The following is a 21,107-nucleotide window of genomic DNA, read 5'->3' on the forward strand; positions in this document are numbered from 1 at the left end:
AGCCCCCACCTCCAGCACAACCCTAAGCAGCAGTGAACCAGCTCCAGCCCAAAGCCCACCCTTGGGGGGATGAGCAGCGAGAAGGAAGGATGGCTGCCTGGCGGGGGCTGGGGGAGACCCCCACCCTCACTCACTCACTTCCAGAGCACTTTCCCAGCCCAGATCCCCACCCAGTTCCTCCCCCTCCAGTGCCCAGAGCAAAGGCCCAGAGAGAAGCAAAAGCTTTTGGCAGTTCTGGGACGAGAAGACGGGGTAGATGACATCCCCAGTTTTTATTGATTAAAAACCCGCCCAACAGTGTTTACATGGAAAATCTGCAGTGACTGATCCGTGATGTGATTGTCCAATCAAAACTTTGCCTGGAAATCATTTAGGAAAAAAAAAATCTATTAAAGTAAGTTGCAGCGAGAACATAAATTACTCCCATGTTACGTGATCCTTTTTTAGGGGAGTGTTAAGAGGTATGGGATTCAAGTGCAGAAGATCTTGGCCAAGGTCCTGAGGGACCCACGGGGCTGGACTCACCAGGCTCAGCAGCTCAGAGGCAGCTTTGGGTCCCCACCTCTGCTCCAGCACCCTTCTCCCATCCCCAAGAAGCTGTCATTGCCACCTGGCCCCATTCCCCTTTGGACCAAGGAACTGGGCTGTCAATGATCTCATCTAAGCCACTCACCCAAATGAAGAGGGTCCCTTCCCCAGGCCCAGCATCCCATATCCCTTCAAGCTCGAGAACTCCAGGGAAGACCACTGGGGAGACTGAGGACCTGGATCTGAAACCCGTTCCATCCCTGCCTTGTCGACAGTCTGGAGGTTGTTCTAGAGCATGAGGAACCCAGATCTCAGTATTTCTAACTTGTTTCAGTCCTTCCAACCCTAGGGCCCCAAGAGGGGTGAGGCAGGGCCACTGTGGCCACTGCTGCCACTGCCACCACCCTGAGGCTCCAAGGGACAGGGCCAAGGGATTTTTCAAATTATTTGATTTGGCTTCATTTTCTTTATAAAAAACTTGTAACCCTTGCCCTCCTCCCCACCCCCACCCCCAATCCCAACTAAAACACACACACATTCACCCCTGGCTTTCTGCTGCAATTTAAACATTTTGGTACAAACTCAAGAGCCGGCCCACTCCTGTGCCTGCAGCTCCTAGAACTGAGGAGGAGGCCAGGAGGCAAGAGGAATATCCATTGGCCAAAGGACAGGACTCAAGTTCACAAAGAGAACCAAGCAGATGGGCTCCCCAGTTTCCAGGAAGGGGCAGGAGATGGGGAGAGGAGGGCAAGCCTGGTCTGGTGGGTGATGGAATTGGGGGGGGGGGGGGTCCTGAAGAGTGACAGAATCCAAAAAGCCACGAGGGGCCCGATGTGGCAGCCTGAGCAAGGGAACAAGGGGTTCCCAGTTGTCCGGCCAGTCCAAGGGGGTAGGAGAATCCTGGGGCCTGATCCCAACATTTGGGGAGTTGATTGTGTCCACTGAGGAGAGAAAGGAGGGACAGAGGAGACAGTCCTGGTGGATTGGCATTAAGGAGGTAAAAGCCGGAGCGAAACGAGAATGGCGCAGCTGGTTAAAGCAATATACATTATGTACAAACTCTGGGTTAATCAGTCCACTCGGCTGGCAGCATCCGCACCCCCGAGGTGGGTGCCTTGGCCCCGGGAGAGAGGGGGAGCACGGAGGAGAGGGTGGGTTCATCCGACACCTTCTTGGCACTCGAAGGGGAGGAAAGAGCGCCCACAGCACCTCCCAATATAAAACGTGGAGAAAAACATCTTTAAATAACGGCACGAAACTGAGAATGTTCCCCCCAGGCCCATGGTGGGCGGCGGGCGGGCGGGCAGAGGGGCCACAGCGCAGTCTCTGCAGCAGCACGGGCGGGGCATCAGCAGCACCGCTTCTTCCGTTTACTGTTCTTCGTGAGCTTGACCACATCGTTCTGTTGCTGCTGCTGCTGCTTTGCTAAGTTTTCTTTCTTTGCTCGGAGAACCAGCTCTGTGATGCAGTTGAACATCTGCAACAGATGGGGGACAGCCAGAGAGGTCCATGAGAAACGCTCTGCATCTGGAAGCCCCCCTCTGCAGGGGGCAGGCAGACTTAGACTAGACTCTGGTGCCCCCAAAGGTCTGACCTACAGGCGAGAAGCCAGATCCCCTTCCTCAACCACCCCTTCCACTCTAGGCCCTCTCACATCTACCCCCAAGGTCCCACTCCACAGAACCCCTTCTTCAGCCACCCCTTCCACTAGGCCCCCTCACATATATATCCCCTCTTCTCCCTGCAAAAAGGGATCCCTGTCCAACAGGAAGGAGCAATGCTCCAGGATCAGCAGGGGGTTTCTTGTTATTCTTAGGAAAAGAGGTCAGAAGAGGGCATAGGCTGAATGGTCTAGTATCTTTGCAAAACCCACCAGGAGCCTACTAGATTTCAGAGGAAAGGAGGCTGAGGCCCACAAGTTTGTCATCCACTGTCAGTCGCTGCTCATGGTGAACATTGACACCAATACCTCCTTGCGCCACATTCCCCAAACCCAGTACCATAGCAAAAGGCATAGTTGTGGCCCAAAGAGAAGAGAGGCACTGTAATGGCCCCTGGAAAACTGGGAGGTCCTGGGAAGCCTAGAGCAGCTGCCTGCCTCCCCCCACTCTTCCCCGACTCAGGAGCAGCAAGGTTTATTTTAAAGACTTGGGTGACCTTGTTCAACATCCGGACCAATTAGAGTCGGGGGGGGGGGGGTAAAGAAAAGCTGGGAGCTGATAGGGTAGATGAACCATCAGAGACTGCAAAGCTTCAACTAGGCCAAGCTACCCCCAAGATCTGGGGAGCACTGCACAATAGCAGGCTAGAGCGAAGGCACCCAAAGAGGCTGCAGAAATCAGTGCCCCATGGAGACCCTTCCCAGAGAAGAAACCCCAGTCCTGCAGAGAAGGCCAGGACTTTACCTCTTCCACGTTGACATTCTCTTTGGCGCTGGTCTCAAACAGCTGGATCCCCATCTGCCCGGCAAACTTGTAGGCATCTTCTGTCTCCACCACCTTCCGCTCCGGGTCATCATTCTTGTTTCCCACTGTAGGACACATCAGGATGAGAAGAGTCCCGGGGGAGAGAAGCCGGCCACTTGCACCACCACCCCGTCCCTTCAGCGCAGCCTCACCTAATATCCGGCACACGTCATCGCAGTTCTGGTTGATTTCATGAAGCCACCGCTTGACATTGACAAAGGACTCTGCGCTGGTGACATCATAGACCACAATGACCCCATGGGTCCCTCGGTAATATCTGGAAGGCAAAAGGGGCTGTGTCAGTGTTGATTTGAGACCCGAGACTCCTTGCCATCAGGTAAAGGACAAGGACTAAGGCAGCAGGGGCACTGTGCCCACCCAAGGCTTGATAAGCCAACTGCCTGATGTCAGGTCAGACTTCCCAGGAGCAGGTCTGGGGCCCCTGGTTCGATGCAGCCAGCAGCACCTCCAGTCCTCTTCAAAAGGCAAACAGGAGCTCTCCTTCCCTGTTGTCTCCTGGCTGTGGACCTATTGAGTCTCCTAGACAACCAGGGATGGAATGAAGGAGGGGCCAGGCATGTGGCTACCAAGTCCCCAGACACCAGCTGAGTATATGGGGGGGGGGGAGCAGAGGGAAGCCTCCTTTGACAATGTTTTTGTCTCCCTGGCCAAGAGACGCTTCTGCAGGGTCATTTAAAGAATGCTCTAATTCTCCTTTAGTTCACTTGAACCTCACTACACTTCCAGAAAGGAGGGGTTCACCAGTGTGATTATCCCCATTTTCCAGATGAGTAAAAAAAATGACTCACCCAGACTCACCCAGCTCCTAAGTTTCAGAGGCAAGACTTGAACCCTCCAAGTACAGCATTCATCCCTTTAGGATAAAAGGAGGAACCTAGGGAGATGACCTGGAGATTATCCTCCCCCTACAGTTGTCATACAGCCCAGAGCTGGCAGAGATCAGTTGGCAGAGGGAGATATTGCAATCGCTCTCCAACACACAGGATTTCTTGCCTAGCAGAGAAATCCAAGTCAATCCCGAGTGCTCAACAAAGCCCCAAGAAAAGGAACAAGGTCATGTGGGGAATGGCTGAACAAAACAGGAGAGGTCAGTGTCATGGAATGGTCCTATGCTAGAAGGAATGGCAAAAGGGACAGTTTCCAAGAAGCCCGGGAAGAATCGTATGGACAAATACGGACTGAACGAAGAAGTGCTGAGTGCCATGACAATATCCCAACCCCACTGGGAAAGGAAACCACTCTGAAAGACTTCAAGACTGTGCACAGCAGGCAGCTGGGACTCCAAAGGGGAAAGATTCAAGGAGCAGGAATTTTGGACATGGCAAATGCAGAAATTTATTTTGCTTGATCATGAATGTTAATTTAAATGTAATTTAAGGTGGCACAGTGAATAGAGCACCAGTCCTGGAGTTAGGAGGACCTGAGTTCAAATCCAGTCTCAGATACTTAATAATTGCCTAGCTGTGTGGCCTTGGGCAAGCCACTTAACACTATTGCCTTGAAAAAAAAACTAAGACACTAAATGTAATTTTAAAAAAATGAGAAAAAAAAGGCGTAAGACCCCTAGCAGCCTCAAGAGGGTCTGTTTTGCTGCCCACTTCTCCACGCTGGCAATTTCCCTGATCCCAAGTTTATCAGTGAGGCACCTAGATGAGAGCTCTAGGCTCTGGGGCTGCAGGGAGAACAGCTCCCCCCACCCCCCCTCAGCTCTCCCCCGCAGCAGAAGGCTCCCAGGGCTTATCAGGGACGGCAGCCAGGCAGGCTGGGAAGGCAGCAGAGCTCTCCTCCTTGCTGATGACAAGGGGCTACTCCCCCAGACCTTTCACTTGGTGGTGGCAGCAACAACAACCAGAGCAAATGGTCACTTTTCCTCCCAGAGGAAAATTACTGGGGGAGGGAGGGAAGAAGATGGGGCACCAGGCAGAGGGTTCCCCAGAACAAGCATTTATCAAGTCCTACTATATGGCATGTCCTGGCTAAGCACTTCACAACTGTTATCTCAATGAATTAGCTCCAGCCTTTTCCATCACCCTGTGTCTGGGCTCTTCTGTCACCTTTCTAAAGGCTCAACTGGCCTCCACTCTATTTTTCCCTTAGGGCCACCGAAGAGTGGGGACCCTCCTAACCTAGCTTTGCACATGGCCCCTAAGGGATCCGTTATCTCCTACAGCCCATTCTGGGTCCCCTTCTGGCCCACACCTCCCTTTCTGGAGAAAAGCAAGGTATGCTTTCAGGAGACTGGGAACAGAGGATGAGAACTAGAACTAGAAGTCTCCGCCAAAATAACAGATCTAACTATCCTTGTGCCAGGAGAGGAAATGTTCAAAGAAAAATGAAGCTTGAAAATTCTCGGCTGAAGAATGCCAAGAAAGTCTTTCGTCACGATGAGTCTCCAGTTCCAAGCTCCAAGCCTCGAGCCTCCAGAAGGAAATCTTCCCCACTGCGACACTCTTGTCCTCGCCCCAGTGACAAGTCTTTTCTAGGACTCTTGTGCTTCTGTCCTCAGGGAATCAGGGAATAGTGGAGCTAGTCCTGCCACTGTATTTTAGAAATGAGCAAACTCAGGTCCAGAGACGCAAACTCACTTGCCTAAGGCCCCAAATGCAAGCTCTCCACTCCTAGAACTTGATGGTTCTTCCAAGGTGCTCAGATGGCTGTCATCTTGGAAGTTCAGCTTCCTGAGAGACCACTTTTCTACTCGCCTCATCCCAGAGTTGAGAGGAAAGCAAAGAAAGGCCTTGACCTTTTATCTCAGGGAGGTATGGAGTATTCAGAGAGAACAGGATGGGGAGGCAATTGGACTCCTGGTGTAACCATCCCTGAGGCCTATTATTTTCTTTTTTGTTTTTATTTAGGTTTTTGCAAGGCAAATGGGGTTAAGTGACTTGCCCAAGGCCACACAGCTAGGTTAATTATTAAGTGTCTGAGACCGGATTTGAACCCAGGTACTCCTGACTCCAAGGCCAGTGCTTTATCCACCGCACCGCGGACCGCCACCGCCGCCCCCCCCCCCAGTCAATCAACCTCAGAATGAGGAGTTTAACCTTTAACCTTCTGGGGGTAGTAAGTCCTGGTCATCCAAAGTGAAATTGGCTCAAATTGGTACCCTGACCTCTTGCTTAGTAAAGATTTCATTTCTTAGTTAATTCTTGTGAATCAGAGAAACTGGCTCTTTTTTAACAGCTCTCATTGTTTTTTTCTCCTTTGACATCAAATTTAAAGAGAGAGAGAGAGAGAGAGAGAGAGAGAGAGAGAGAGAGAGTGTGTGTGTGTGTGTGGTGTCTCAAAGGAAACTCTGGAAATATTTCAAGTTCTGGATGTCTTGTAGACAGTTGGAGCAGAGTCTTAACCTCTCTGGGCTGGCCTCAATTCCCTATAACAGATCCTTCCACAGTCCTAGAAAACAGAGGCCTAGAACAAAGAAAGAATTTCTGGCTCTGTCTCAGGAGACACAAGAGAATTCAGTGGCCAAGGCACTGGTGTGGTAGCTGGAGGGTCTGCACAAAGCCCTCTTCTCCCAAAAAGTGGGCCATTGGGTGGCCTCAGCCTTCCTGTCCTCCCAACAATCCTCAGCTCTCCCCAAAAAGACTCATTCAGTAACTCAGTGAAAGGAGAAGAGGAACATGAAGGGAAGGAGTGAGGAAAGGTGCCCTCCCGGTCCATGTTCCAGACTAGGCCAGCACCACCAAAGCAGACACACATTTCATGAAGGCTGCAGGGAGCCAGGGGAGACCTCTGAGATTTAAATCCCATCTCTAGCAAGAACCTCAACATCATCCCTTTTAATTATAGGCCCAGTTTCTCTGAAGTCAGTTTGGTTGGTCCCAACCCCACACAAAGCATTCTATCAGCCCATCTTCCCTAGGTCTATTCTATGCTTTCTGGGGCCCTCCTCCCCATCTCTCTTTGCAGCGTGACTTCTGTAACCATCTAGAAATACGTCTTTAGTGTTTGTTTGTCTCACAAGGTCATTATGAAGATCGGTGAGGTTTTGGCCAGCAAAAGCATTCGGCAAACATGAAGAGGTTGGTTAGACTCATCAGTGGAACCACAACTCCTGAGTCACAGTCTCCCATCCACAAAATGAGGAAACTAGATCAAGAGTTCTTAACCCAGGGGCCATGAGGTCCATAAGGTCCCCAAGATGTCCAATAATTAAACTTGGATGGGGGAAAAAAACAAATCTATCTTTATTACCACTAACCTGTAAACAAAATTTAGCATTTCCTTCAAATATGAATTAAAGAAACAATCAAAAAAAAAACCACCCCAGATCCTGTACAAAGGCCCATCCCACAGCTGCTGCCAAAGGGGCCAGGCATAAACACAGCGAAGAAGCCAACTGGAAGCTCCTATGACGGCAGATTCCAGAGTCCTGGATTTCACTGCATGGTCTTGCAGTTCTGAGAGGTCCATTCCCTAGACCCTAGGTTCCCCTCACAGCCCTTTCTCTGCTTTGTGATGCTTTGGCTCACTCTCAGCATCTTCTGATTCTGACTCTGTAAGCTTGACAGCTTCTCCTGTAGCTACTACTCCTCTTAAGAACAAGAGGAACCCTCAAACACATCTGCCTAACTGGTGTGATCAGAGAAAGCTTAGGGCCTCTGACCCACATGGTGGCAAGCTCTGACACCAGGGGCCACGGGCATCCCAGGGACTTCACGGACACCAGCAGGTTATCTCCACACACACAGAGGTAAGCCACACTGACAGCCCAGGCTGTCAGCGTCTGTGCTTAGTTTCTTCTCACACCCCCAGGCCCACAGGAAGGACAGGAAGTCAGGTTTCCGGGTGACTACTCAAGGAGCAACAATATTAGTAGAGATCTGGAGAAAGTGAACCTGAGGCTAGGTACCCATCTGAGGAGCCATGAGGGAAAAGGAGTCATTTCACATTCTACTCCAACAACCTAAGAAGCACCAATTCCCCAGACATCCTGCTATGTGGATCAGTCTGGATTTTGCCCCCTATTTATTTGCAACTGAGAACAGGGAAGATGCTATTTGTGGACAGCTGGATGGTAGAGTTGCCCGATAGACCCAGCTAGAGAGCTCTGAGCAATCGCTCCGCCCCAATACCCCAAACCACTTCCTGTCTGAGGTAGCTCCCAGATGAGATTGAAGTCAGGCCTGGACAACCCTGGAGAAGCCTCAGTTCCCTGGACAAATGAGTCTAAACAAACAATACAAATGTCACAAAGCCTCAGAAAAAGGAGCCGTGTCCTAGGGACGAGACATTTGCAGGGATTCCCAGCTAAGAATGTGGCCACTCAGAAAAGTGCTAAAGGAGAAGTTAGGGAGCCCCCCAGAGGTGCTGCAAGGAGGACAGTCAGAGAAGCATTATTTCCCAGCCTCCCCCCACACACCCTCTAGCATGGTTCTTCTCCAGTGGGTGGATGGCCAGGCTGTAAGGCTTCAGAAATTGGAAAAACACTGAGGACAATGGTTGCCAAACAACTCTGCCTTGAGACAAGTTTCCCTTCTTCCCCCAAAACAACCTGTCGCTATTATTCCCTTCCCATAACCCCCCCAAGACAGACCTTAAACCTATCCAAATGGAGTGTGAATGGTCAGCGGTCCACCCCAGGCCACCAGAGCCTGGAAAGTCACCCTCAGCCCACACTGCCAGACTTACGTGGAGGTGATGGTGCGGAAGCGTTCTTGCCCAGCTGTGTCCCAGATTTGTAGTTTGACCTTTTCCCCATTGATCTCCACGGTCCGGATTTTGAAGTCTACCCCAATTGTGGTAATGTAGCTGCCTGTACCAAAAGACCACATTACAGAGGCTCCGCTGGCTAAGATCTGGCCCTAGCCTCCTAGAAGCTGCCGACTTCTCACAGACTAGTTGGGCTATCCTTTCCCAGGGTTCACCGAGCTCCGGCTCACCCGGTTATAGAACCAGAAGCCAAGAATATGACTGGAGCCAGAAGACAGAGGTCAAGCATCTTTTCCAAGTTCCAAAGCAATGACACAAAACAAAGAGAACCATCTCCCTCTTCACCTAGCCTTCCAAGGACAATCACTTCTTAGTTCTTTATTGAAGCACCATTGTCAGTGGAGGCCTTCATGGCACTCACCTGTTGGTCTGGCTCATACTCAGGTACCCATTACAAGTGTCTCCCAACCCCTCCCACTCCCCCCACCCCCACCCCCATCCCCTTTTCCCTTCCTCCTTTCTGTTTTCCTCCCCAGGTAAAAATCTAGAATGGACCAGGAGGTCAATGTTCTTGGCTTCTAGGAAAAGGAAATCCAGAGGGAAAAGAGTCCATCGGGCTCCCTGACATTACTCACCTGAGAAAGTGTTGTCTGCAAATCGTAACAGCAAGCTGCTCTTGCCCACACCTGCAAAAGAAGAAAAAAAATGCTAAGGGTTCCTAGGGCACCAAGAGAACAGGTCACGGTGCAACTTCCTCCCAAAGCCAAGGCTCTCCTTGCTGGAGACAGACAGGCCAAAGACAAGAGTGACCAGCAGGTCCATTCTATTTTAAGGAGGGAAGAGGTTGTGGGGAGCAGTGTGAGGGTCTGACTTGGAATGAGGGACCCTGGATCTGAGTCCCAAGTGCCTCTATTAGTCTCTCCTATAAAAAGGGACCTACTCATCCACACCACCTTCCTCTCAGACCTGTTTGGGGGGCATCACATCAGGAACCATTCCGGACTGGAGAAAGGTCAACAGGCTCCTTAGAACTCCCAGCATGTGCTCAGGAGAGCTCTCTTAAGAAGAAGTCGGAGGTCACGCAGCTAGGTAAGTCGGGTCTTATTCTCTATGACTTTTTGCCAGACCTAAACCCAGCTCTTCCTGACTCAAAGAACAGCAAAGAGATAAGCCAGCCTGCCTCTTTTGATTAATCTGGACTAATTTATAATGATTATAAAGGTACCCAAGTACCACAGTAGGGAAAGCTAATCCCATTCAATCCCTGGTCCCTACTGGTTGATCCACTTCCTGAAGCACTAGCTAAGAGTGAAGTCAAGACGGTGAAGAGAAAGAAAACTCTTCACTCTCAGAATCCTCTCAGGGGCACACGAGAATGTGATCCAGATCCCTGCAGTACGAACCTCCGGCAGAGCCCGAAGGACACAACAAGTCAGACACAGTTGGAGGGTGGCGGCTGCCACTACCACTATCATCCACTATCGCTACCCCCACTATCGCCACTACCAATCACTGCCACTCCTATTACTTCTACCACTAGCATTTTCAACCCCACTATCTCTACCACTACTAACCATTACCAATAACACTACCACCCACTATTACTACCACCATTACCAACTACTACCACTACTACCACTACAACTACCCCCTGGTCATTATTATTTATGTCTTTCACATTTACAAAATGTTTTAAATAAACCTTTTCATTTAAGTCTCACAACAAACCTTTTAGGCAGGAACACTTAATATTATTCCCATTTTACAGATAAGGAAATTTAGACTTAGGAAAGAGACTTGCTCAGGGTCACAAGACAAGTCCACTACCCACTCTGCATCTAGGACTCTGGAAAACAGAATTCAGCCCTCTACTGACTGTCAAAAGCTCAAAACTAGAGGCACAGCTAGGCGGCACAGTGGATAGAGCACTGGCCCTGGAGTCAGGAGGACCTGAGTTCAAATTTTGCCTCTCAGACACTTAAAAATTACCTATGTGACCTTGGGCAAGTCACTTAACCCCATTGCCTAGCCAAAAAAAAAAGCTCCAAACTACACAACCTAGAGAACTCAGAGAGCCTCTAGTTCAGGGGTTCTTAACCTTTTGTTGGGAATCCCTCTGTGTCTGTTGAATCCCACAGATCCTGTAGAGGAAGGTAGGTAGATGAAGTGCTGGGCCTGGAGTCAGGAAAATCTAAGTTCAAATCCAGCCTCAGACACTTACTAGTTGTGTGTGACCCTGAGGAAGCCATTTAACCTGCCTGCCTCAGTTTCATCAGCTATCATGGGAGACAATATTAGCACCTACGTCCCAGGGTTATTATATGGATCAAATGAGATAATATCTGTAAAATGCTTATTACAGGGCCTTAAAAGTGGTTGCTTAGTAAATGTTTGTCTTCTATATCTTCTCAGAATCTTCTTTTTAAATGCATAAACTAAAATCAAAATTGCAAAGGAAATCAATTAGGTTGAAAAACAATGGCTAGCACCTATCTAGTGCTCCAGGTTTTGCTAAGCACTTTTCAAAGGCTAGCACTTTACCCTAAAACTCTGGAAGATGGGGGCTCTTCTTATCCCCATTTTGATGGAAGAGGAAATTGAGACAGCAGAGGTTAAGTGACATGCCCAAGGTCACCTAACTACAAAGTGTTTGAGGCTGGATTGATCTCGGGCCTTCTTGATTCTAGGTTCAAAACTCCTGATGTAGTCCAACTTTCTCAATTTACTGATCAAAACAATAACAACAAAAACCTGAGGTCCAAAGAGGACTCCCCACTGCTACACAACCAAGGAAGGTCCTAACTCCCAGGCCCGGGAAGCCTTCAGCTGGGCCACATCAGACTGCTAGGTCTTCTGAAACAGTCAGAAAGTCTCACTGCAAGGGCTTGGGGGAAGTAGGTGGGGGACAGGATTGGGCCATGATGCCAATACATTCACTGACTAGCAGCCCTACACACACACACTCTCACTCTCTCTCTCTCTTTCTCTCTCTCTCAGAGCTCCTCTCCCCCAGGCATCTGGTGTGCCCACAGACAGTCCAGGAACACTTAAGTCTCCCAACCCGGTCCAACATTCGACATCTTCGGCAATGGGCCTATCATGAGGCTTAGAAAAGTTCCCTGCCCTCACCTAAATCCAACAAATCTCTGGAATTACAGCCTGACCAGAGAATGGGATCCAAAAACCCTGGAGGCAACTGCACCATGTCCTTCCATGTCAAATGTGGATGTACAATGCTGTTAAACTCAGGAATTAGCTTCTCTGGGATTCAACAGCCCGTTGGCTGGTTGGTAAATACCCCACCCTGGGCCCACTATTTCAGCCAGGCTGCACTTTCCTACTTCCCAGAAGTCTTCTCATTAACTGCTGTGCCCCTGACCCCCCCTCCAGTTCTGGAATCAAGATCAAAGCAGCTCAGCCAGAATTCCTGGTCAGAACATGTGGCTGACTGTCTCCTGATCAGCATCCTTGCAAAGTGAAGCCCAAATGCCCCTCTTAGGCCCTATTCCCCCCATTAGGATGCAGGCTCCTCTGAGAGGAGGAACTCTCTTTAGCTTCTGTACTTGATCCTCAGAATTCAGCACAAAGCTTCATTAAGTCTATTTCTTTCATTCATTCATTCACCCAGGCATTACTCAGGATATCTTAAAGGTTCCTTCCAGGTATTCCTTTACCTGACTAATATCTAACTGACCTGGTAGCCAGAGGGATTTATTTTATGGGAAACACTAGCCAGCACAATCGGGAAAGAAAAGCCTGGACTCTCCGGCACGACACCCTGAGCACCTGTAGCTCAGCCCTTCGGCCTGAAGCCTGGAGCTCTGTCACTTCCTCATTGAAATCTCAGATCCTCCCAGTCATCTGTGAGGCTTCCTGCTGCAAGCAGTGCAGTACACACAAGGCTCCGGGGCTGGGTCTTCCCAACGGGCCCAAGGCCCAGCGGGCTTGTGAGCTCCCTCCCCTCTCCCACAGCCTTGAGAAGCAAGGAGGCTCTGTCTGTCTCTCAAAAATCCCAGCACTGTGGCCAGATCCCAAGCTTTCTGCTGGTGCAAAACGTCGACCACGGGACTCGTGACTCCTAAGCCGGCACTCAAGACCCCATTATGGAGGAAACCACTCTAGGGAGAGAGCGCTCCTCCCGAGCCCCCCAAAGGAAGGCCCGGCTGGGAGGATCCGTAAATACCATTTATCCAACAGCTCCCAGCCCAAGGAAGGAAGTGAGGGTACCAATTTACCTTAGCCACAGAAAAAACAAAAGGTCAACAGTGGGTGTGAAACCAAGTGACCATAAAAGTCCTCCTATCTGACATCAGAAGCCTAAGCTTCTGCGACTCCACACCTGGGCAACTCATGTTTCCCCGTGGCCTGCGCAGTTAATCTACGCTGCCAGTCCAAGGATGGGAGTGGTCAGCGGTCCAGCGAGCCCTGCTAAGTCCCGAATGTGGCCTTCCTAATCCAGGGGCCAAACTAAGGAAGCATCAAAGAGAAGTCCCCATCTCTCGGCGGGAGGGAACAAGCTCCCTGGTCACATAAGGTGTCCAGGTCCTTTGGGTCCCCCTCTCAGTCAGACCCCCCTCCCAGACGTGCGGGGCACAGCCGGGGCACAACGGAGGCGGCTCTGGCCCGGGTCAGACCGGCCTTCGCCCCGCACCTCGGACAACCAAACGTTCCGATGGACTTACATAAGGCAGACTGTAAGTGGCAGGCTGGAGGCCTGGCCGGCCAAAGCTAGCTCCGGGGCAGCCAAGGGGCTGGGGGGGATTTAGGGTCTCCAGCACAGCAGCCCCTCCCACCTGCAGTCCCGATGGCTTTCGGGGGACCGCGGTCCAGAACCACAATACCCGCGTTCCCGGACCCTCCAGTCGGGCCCCCGCCCCTCCGCCCGGCAGCCTGGGCCCGGGAGGCACGTGCGGCGCGGGCTCTGAAGGTCACTGGCCTTCGGGGGGCAGGTGGGGCCAGGAGGGGCCCCCCAACCTGGGCACCGCGACGTGCGCCGCCCCCGGGCCGGGCCGGACTCCCCGGGCCGGACTCCGTCCCCGGCCCCGGCCCCGGCCCCGGCCCGCGCCACCTGCCCCGGCCCCGCCGCCGCGGCCCTCCTCACCCGCGGGCGCCCACCCGGCCGCGACCACACGCGCCTCTGCGCGGGGCCGGGGTCCCTGCAGGCCGAGCCCCGGGGCCCCCCGGGCAGGGTGGGCTCCGAGCTGCGGCCGGCGGGGGTGGGGGCCCCGGCAAGGTCACGGCGGGGCCGCAGCCCCCCGCCCGGCCCGGCCCGCCGGCCCCGCCACGGCCCCCGCCCCTCCCCTCCCGGGCGCCGCCCTCCCTCGGCCCGCTCGGCCCGCCCGGCCCGGCCCGGCCCGGCCCGGCCCGGCCCCGGCCCCGGCCCCGGCCCGGCCCGCCCGGCCCCGCTCACCGCTGTCGCCGATGATGAGCAGCTTGAAGAGGTGGTCGTAGTCCCGGGCCATGGCGGGCGGCGGGCCGGGCCGGGCGGGCCGCAGCGCAGGGAGGGAGGGAGGCCGGCGGGGGCCGCGGGGCGGCGGCGCGGGCGGGCGGGCGGGCCTGGCGATCCGCGGCGGCTCCGGGCCCGGCGGATCCACTTCCCGAACAAACAGCCGGAACTGACAGAAACGCCTCCCCCCGCCCCTCGCCCCCCCCGCCCCCACGCCCTCCCTCCCGGCCGCCCGGCTTCCCGCCCCGCCCCGTCCGCCGCCACTGCGCACGCGCCCGCGCCGCCGCCCCGCCCCCGCCCGCTCCCGCGCACGCGCCCCAGCTTCGGCGCCGCCCGCGCCCGCTGTTGCGCACGCGCCCGCCGTCCCGCACCCCACCCTCCCCTCGCTCGGTCGCTCCGGCTCTCGGCGAACGGACGCCGCCGCCGCCCCGCCTCCCCGCCGCCCTCACGCCCCGCGTCTGGCTCTGCGCAGCCGCAGCCGCAGCCGCCGCCTCTGGGACGAACGGCTGCGCTCCTGCGCACGCGCGACGGCAAGGCGGGCTCCCGCGCGCCGCCCTTCGGCCCTCCCGCCCCGCCGCGGAGGCCGCCGGGTCCCGGGAGCGCCCCGGGGAGGCAGGTGCGGCAGAGGAGCCGGGGCCGGGCCGGGCCGGGGCCTCGGCCTCCACCCGCCGCGCAGGCACCGTCCGAGGCCTTGTGGGCCGGGCAGACCCCGCGGGCCGGGCCGGGGCGACACGCTGGGGGTCTCGCATCCCTTCCCCGATGGCTCCCGGGGAAATCAGACCCATGGAAGCCTGCTCGGACGCGGCCACTGGGCTCGGCCCGCCTCCCCGGGGCGTGGGGACGTCGTGGCCTCGGGAGCCGCCCGGCGCCCGCACTCGGAGCCTCTCACTCCCTAGAAACCGAGAAAGCAAAACATTTCGCCCCCCAGACTTTAACATTTTAGACCTGAAAGCTCCTCTCTGGCTCTGGCTCCTGAGTGCCGGGTGACCGGACTTCGGATCGTCTGGAGGATTCGGGTTTTAATGCCGAATGTCAGTAGTGTGAGCACTTACCTCTAACCATGCCAACCCGCCCAACTTGGCATCAGACTTGCAGCGCGCGCATTCCGCCTGGTGAGGCTCCGCGGGGTGAGCCCAGTTGGCATCGATGGGTGCCTGGTTGTCGTCCGTCATTCTCCAGGAGGACCAAGTTCCAGGACTCTATAAGAAGCCTCTCAGAACTGATAGGACCTGCTGGAGCTTGTGCTCTGTTGGCAAAGAACGCAGAAGCTAAGACCACCGCCGAGCCCAGAGAAGTATCAGAATTCAGAGCTGGGGCTAAGAGAACTCACCCTAGGTATGGGAAAACTGACTTAAAAAGATGAAAGGGAGTAAGGATTTTAAAGTCCAAGGAGCACTTCATGGGACAGGCATGCACATGCACAAAGTAGAGTGTGATAGGAGCGAAGAAGAGATGGAGAGAGAAACAGTGCTCCAGAAAATTGGAGGAGGTAAATAACCCTCGGTCAGAATTCTAAGACATGCGTGCGAGGAGGGAACGCATCTTTCCGGGCCTGGGCAGAACTTTGTACAAATGTACCATGGGAGAAAATGTAGTGTAGAGTTTGTAACTGAAAGCATGGGACGGAAGTGAGGAGACTACTAAAAAGGTAGTTTGGAATCAGGTTGTGGAGGATCTGGAATGCCAGGCTAGCCAGTTCATATTTTATCCAGAGAGGAGGTGGGGGAAAGGGGGGAGTCACCAAAGGTTTTTGAGCAAGAGAGTGACATGGTTAGACTTCTACACTAGGGAGATTACTTAGCAGTTGTATGAAAAACAAATTGAAGAAAGGGGGAGATACGGCAGGATCTCTATTTTGTGTGCCTTGTGATTCATCCTTCACAAATGGTATGGCCTTGTGGTTCTAGACAAAATTGTGAGGTCAACCCTCTCTGCCCCTTTCAGGAATGTCCCCTGCATGGAGCGGCTAGGTGGCGTAGCCGATAAAGCACCAGCCTTGGAGTCAGGAGTACCTGGGTTCAAATCCAGTCTCAGACACTTAATAATGACCTAGCTGTGTGGCCTTGGGCAAGCCACTTAACCCCATTTGCCTTGCAAAAACCTTTAAAAAAAAAAAAAAAGGAATGTCCCCTGCTTTCCACCCCTTATCTGAAAGGTGCTTCCCGGAGGGGAATAGCCCTATCCCAGACTCTTTCTACTTCTACTTCAACAGACCTCTCCACCACCCCTCATTGCCTGAGATTACTGCTAACTAAAAGCTCCTGTAAAAATAGAAAGAGAATCCTACATCCCTTCCTGTTCTAGGGCACTCCTCTTATTTCACAGTCAAGAAAACTGAGGCTCAGAGATTAAAACGATTGCTCATATAGTAAGGATCAGAGCCAATCCACATCTAAATCTTGGACTCTATATCCCACACTCCCACTACACCCTACATTTGCCCAGTTCCTCTCGGACCCAACTACACCTGAAAGGAATTAATAATTTTGTGTTGTCTAGAAACTACTTCATGTCCAAATCTTCTACGAGTGGTGTAAGTCAGTCTGATTTGTCAGGTCATTCAGGGACTCCCCCCAAAGCTCCACATTCAGCTGTCCAACCAGGAGGTTACCAGGGTCCACTTTCAGACTAAAGAAAGTCTAGGAGACAGGGTGACCATACTAGTACAGGAAGCCTTTCCATAACATCGCCTACAGTTCGTATTTCCCACAAGGCCTTGGGCAGGAACCCCATAGGCATTGGTGGACATGCTCCCTCTTTCTCCTCCCTCTTATTAAACACTAAAGTTTATAGAAGGCTTTACCACATTAAAGCACATAGCGTCAGGGTCAATATTCCAATTTTTACAAATAGAAAAACGGGCTTTAAAAAGGGAAAGGACTTGTCTAGGACATAGCTAGTGAAGGTAGGAAGTCAGATTCATGATGAGGTCATCTTGATTCCAAATCCAGGGTTGTTTCTACCTCAGGATCTTACCTCTATAATCAGATAAACTAATGTTTACTATGGTCTTAATGGTTTCTTAGTTATGTGAGAAGGAGGTGGGGAGCTTCATTATGAGTCAGGAGTATGTTGGAAGTCAGAAATGATAATTCAGCCTTTGACTGGATGAAAAGATAGCATCCTGTACAAGGGAGGCAACGGGTGTCCTGTGGGAAGCCACACCTCTCCCTCTAGTTCAGTTCCATACACACAGGTGTGAAAAAACCTGTGGTTAAAAAGAGCTGGACCCACCGGGAAGGTAGGGATCTGAGTATAAAATACTAATTCACTCTCTCCTTTCCCTTCTCATTCACTCCAATAGATAACATGGGAAACAACATCGACTCATAGAAACAAATAGAAATTTCACAAGTGGGAACCAGACAAGGCTTTCTATAGGATGGCACTCGAACTGAGCTTTGACGGAAACAAGGAATTCCATGAAGTCAAGAATCTTCAGTGTCTCATTTTCCATGCATGAAGCCTCTAACCACTCCAAGTGAGAGGGCTCCTCTCTGAACCATAGCATCTGTTTGAACCACACACACATTAAATACCACTATCCACTTCTGTGTGAATTTATTCCTTGTATTGTTTGTTTTTCTGCTGTTGTTTATCACAGGTGGGTTATAGGCCAGCTGCAGTTACTTTTTGAAGAAGTAAACAAATGAACAGTTTCACCATCCTCCAATACCGCTACCACCAAGAGCTGCCTCTTGAGAAGAGTAACATTTCCACCCCCTCCCAAATCCCTACTTCATTAATCCCCGCTTTCCTCCCTTTTTCCAGTTCAGTCTCAGTCCCATGTTTAATTAGTTCAACTATACACTGTCTCTCTACTCAGCCTCTTGTCTTAGCAACTCATGCCTTGAAAACACTAATCCTGTGATACTTCCACTATCTACCATGACTCCAACTCATGTGCTGCCAAATGTCTTATGAGTCCACTACAAATCTGTATTCTGATTTCAACTGGATACTCACTGCTGTGTCATCTTTTTATTCTTCTCTGATTGACTCGACTTCATTTTTTACTGTTTCAAAGTCTTAGGTACAGTGCAGAGGGAAAAGTACTGGTTCAAGAGTCATAACCCTGGATTCCAATCTTGCCTCTGACATTAATGTCTTTTTCTGACCTCAGAGAAATCAATTAAGCTCCTTGTGCCTCAGCTTCTTCATCTATTGGTCTCAGAGCTCCTTCCAGCTACAAGTCTCTTAAGTCTGTGATCCCTGCTCAAGAATCTTTTCTCAGATCTCTCACTTTTTAGCAGAGAACCTAACCTTCCTTGCCAAGAATGTCAAATTTCTCTTTTCCCCCTGTTCCACACATCAAAATCATTGTACATCAGTCCTACCCTCTCCTATCTTCTCCTTTGCTCCAGTGAGATGGTGTGGCCCATCTTGTGAAGGCTTACTGTTTATGCCCTGAGCCCACCCCCTTCTCTCCTGGCTCCTCCACGTATTTGCTCTCAAAGGATCCTCTTTCTGTCTTATCTTCAAGGTCTCTTAGGTCTCCTCCATCCTTGGAAAAAACCTTCACTTGATCCTGCTCTCCTGTTAAGCTAGTCCCTTCTTTTATAACAAACTCCTAGAAAAAGCATTTTTGCCTCTACATGTTCATTTTCCACTCAGTTTTTAGCCCCTTTGCAGTTTGACACCTGACACAATTGAAACAGCCCCCTCCAAAGTTACCAGTGAACTTTTTTTTGTTAAATACAATGACCCTTTTTGTGGTTCTCGTTTCTCTTGCCATCTCTGCAGCATTTGGCACTGATGACCACCTCTTGGATACTCTCTTTACCATTAGTTTCCAACACTGCTTTCTCCTCTGTCCACCTGCTTCTTCTCACTTGAAACCTTCATTTTCTCCTCTATTCAGTCACAACTGATCCTTCTTGCAAACCCTCTCCATATTCTCTTGATCCTGTCTCCCCCCCCCCCGTCTTCTCCAAAAGATTGGCCCTTCAATCATCTTTCTCTTTTCTAATCCTCAATCATTATCTACTGATTTCTTCCCGACTACCTTCAAATATGCCTGTCTCCTCCATCGTTAAAAAGTCCATGCCTAAGAGACACCTAGGTGGCTCATTGAATAGAGCACCAACCCTGGAGTCAGGGAGGACCTGAATTCAAATCCAGTCTCAGATACTTAATAATTACCTAGCTGTGTGACCTTGGGCAAGTCACCTAACTCCATTGCCTTGCCAAAAAAAAAAAGTCATCATTCTGTAACTTTCCTAGCAAACTCCTAGAAAAATTGTCCACTTTCATCACCTCTACAATAAATATGTGTTAAACAACTACTATGTAACAGGCACTGTGCTATGTTAGAGATACATTCTAATCCAATGAGGGAGACAGCATGTATTACAGTTGCATAAACAGTAAACTCCATACAGGGTAACAGCAAACAATTAACAGAAGGAAGGCACTAGAACTCACTCCCTACCTAGCCCTTTGCAACACATTACTGAAATTGCTCCCTCAAAAATTGCTGTTCAGTCATCCGACTCTTCCTGATCATGGACCATTGTATGCCAGGACCTTCCATTCCAGAGGTCAAATAAAAAAAAATTCAGATCATTCACTGAAAAGTCAAATACTGAACCTGAAACTTAAATACTCTGGCTACATAATGAGAAAACAGGACTCATTGGAAAGACTAAGATTGGGAGCAATTGAAGGCAAAAGGAAAAGGGGCTGGAAGAAGGTAAGATAGTGATGTTTGTCCTTCATTCTTGAAAACCATGACTGCATTATTTCTCAGTCTATCCACATTCAAGCTCATTGTTTCCATGGTACAATCTTAACTACTGCCAGTGCCCAGGATGACAGGGGTCTCCAGGGCAACCTACAACGACCCCACTGTATCCTCTGACTTGGTCCTCCCATTGCCAACACTGCCCAGAGCATTGCTCCTCGGAGCAGCAAGGTTGGTATAGTAGAGCACCAGCAGAGTCTAGAGGATCTGAGTTCAAATCCAGCCTCAGACACTGGACACTTCCTAGCTTTGAAACCTTAGACAAGTCACTTAACTCTGATTCCCTCACATTCCGGGCCATCTGCAGTCATTCTGATCCACGTCTGACCATGGACCCAGATGGCTCTAGAGGAGAAAGTGAGGCCAGTGCCTTAGAACAGGCCCCCTCACTCAAATCCAACTCATGGGCATGTCATAGTAAGATCTCCTTGAAGTCATGGTCTTCTTCAAGAATGAAGAACAAAGGGGCGGCTAGGTGGTGTAGTGGATAAAGCACCGGCCCTGGAGTCAGGAGTACCTGGGTTCAAATCTGGCCTCAGACACTTAATAATTACCTAGCTGTGTGGCCTTGGGCAAGCCTTAACCCCATTGCCTCGTAAAAACCTAAAAAGAAAAAAAAAAATGGACAAACATCACTATCTATCTTACCTTCTTCCAGCCCCTTTTCCTTTTGCCTTTAATCTTTCCCAACATTAGTCTTTTCCAATGAGTCCTGTCTTTTCATTATGTGGCCAAAGTATTTAAGTTTCAGGTTCAGTATATGACTTTCCAGGGAATGACCTGATTTAATTTCTTTACTTTTTTTTTTATTTGACCTCTGGAATGTCCAAGGGACTCTGAAGTTTTCTCCAGCACTGCAATTCAAAAACATTGATTCTGTGGCACCCAGCTTTTCTTATAGTCCAGTTCTCATAGCCATACATTGCTCCTGTAAACCCCATAGTTTTGACTATATGGACCTTTGTTGGCAAAATGATGCCTCTAATCTGTAGTATGTCATTCACATTTGCTATAGCTTTCCTTAAGCAAGTGTCTACGGATTTCTCGGTTGCAGTTGCAGTGTTAATGATCTTTGAGCCCAAGAATATAAATTCTGACTGCTTCCATTTCTTCTCCTTCTATTTGCCAGGAAGTGATGGAACCAATTGCCAAGATCTTGGTTTTTTTGATGTTAAGCTTCAAGCCAGTTTTAACACTCTCAGCCTCATGAAAAGGCTATTTATCTTCTTCACTTTCTCCTATCAAAGCT

General features: G+C 51.0%; 2 protein-coding genes across 3 annotated transcripts; one reads left to right on the forward strand and one right to left on the reverse strand.

Annotated features, from left to right (window-relative positions):
- Nucleotides 1–1,229: 1,229 nt before the first annotated feature.
- RAB35 (RAB35, member RAS oncogene family) lies at nucleotides 1,230–14,212 on the reverse strand. Of its 2 annotated transcripts, XM_074205990.1 has the most exons (6): nucleotides 14,080–14,198; nucleotides 9,305–9,355; nucleotides 8,649–8,772; nucleotides 3,146–3,270; nucleotides 2,934–3,058; nucleotides 1,230–2,005 (listed from the first exon to the last, which is right to left on the reverse strand). In XM_074205990.1, the coding sequence occupies exons 1-6, from the start codon at nucleotides 14,129–14,131 to the stop codon at nucleotides 1,877–1,879; spliced, it is 606 nt and encodes a 201-aa protein (XP_074062091.1). In that variant the 5' UTR covers nucleotides 14,132–14,198; the 3' UTR covers nucleotides 1,230–1,876. The 2 variants fall into 2 exon arrangements, with proteins under 2 accessions (XP_074062091.1, XP_074062092.1); XM_074205991.1 differs by lacking the exon at nucleotides 2,934–3,058 and having other exon boundaries at nucleotides 14,080–14,212.
- Nucleotides 14,130–17,679, forward strand: LOC141499588 (uncharacterized). Its single transcript, XM_074202251.1, has 3 exons — nucleotides 14,130–14,181; nucleotides 14,279–15,604; nucleotides 17,420–17,679. Exons 1-2 carry the CDS (start codon nucleotides 14,130–14,132, stop codon nucleotides 15,100–15,102), a joined length of 876 nt encoding a protein of 291 aa, XP_074058352.1. The 3' UTR covers nucleotides 15,103–15,604; nucleotides 17,420–17,679.
- Nucleotides 17,680–21,107: the final 3,428 nt, after the last annotated feature.

This window comes from Macrotis lagotis, chromosome X (assembly GCF_037893015.1).
Source record: "Macrotis lagotis isolate mMagLag1 chromosome X, bilby.v1.9.chrom.fasta, whole genome shotgun sequence".
NCBI lineage: Eukaryota > Metazoa > Chordata > Mammalia > Peramelemorphia > Peramelidae > Macrotis > Macrotis lagotis.

What these genes read in the sequence shown, in the direction of transcription:
- LOC141499588 (XM_074202251.1), top strand. Translation starts at nt 14,130, where the DNA reads ATGGCGGGCGGCGGGCCGGGCCGGGCGGGCCGCAGCGCAGGGAGGGAG. An exon ending in CAGCGCAGGGAGGGAGGGAG is followed by an intron (nt 14,182 to 14,278) that starts GCCGGCGGGGGC and finishes CCGAACAAACAG; the next exon opens with CCGGAACTGACAGAAACGCC.
- RAB35 (XM_074205990.1), bottom strand. Translation starts at nt 14,131, where the DNA reads ATGGCCCGGGACTACGACCACCTCTTCAAGCTGCTCATCATCGGCGAC. An exon ending in TGCAGACAACACTTTCTCAG is followed by an intron (nt 8,773 to 9,304) that starts GTGAGTAATGTC and finishes CTTTTGGTACAG; the next exon opens with GCAGCTACATTACCACAATT. An exon ending in TTCCGCACCATCACCTCCAC is followed by an intron (nt 3,271 to 8,648) that starts GTAAGTCTGGCA and finishes TTTGCCTTCCAG; the next exon opens with ATATTACCGAGGGACCCATG.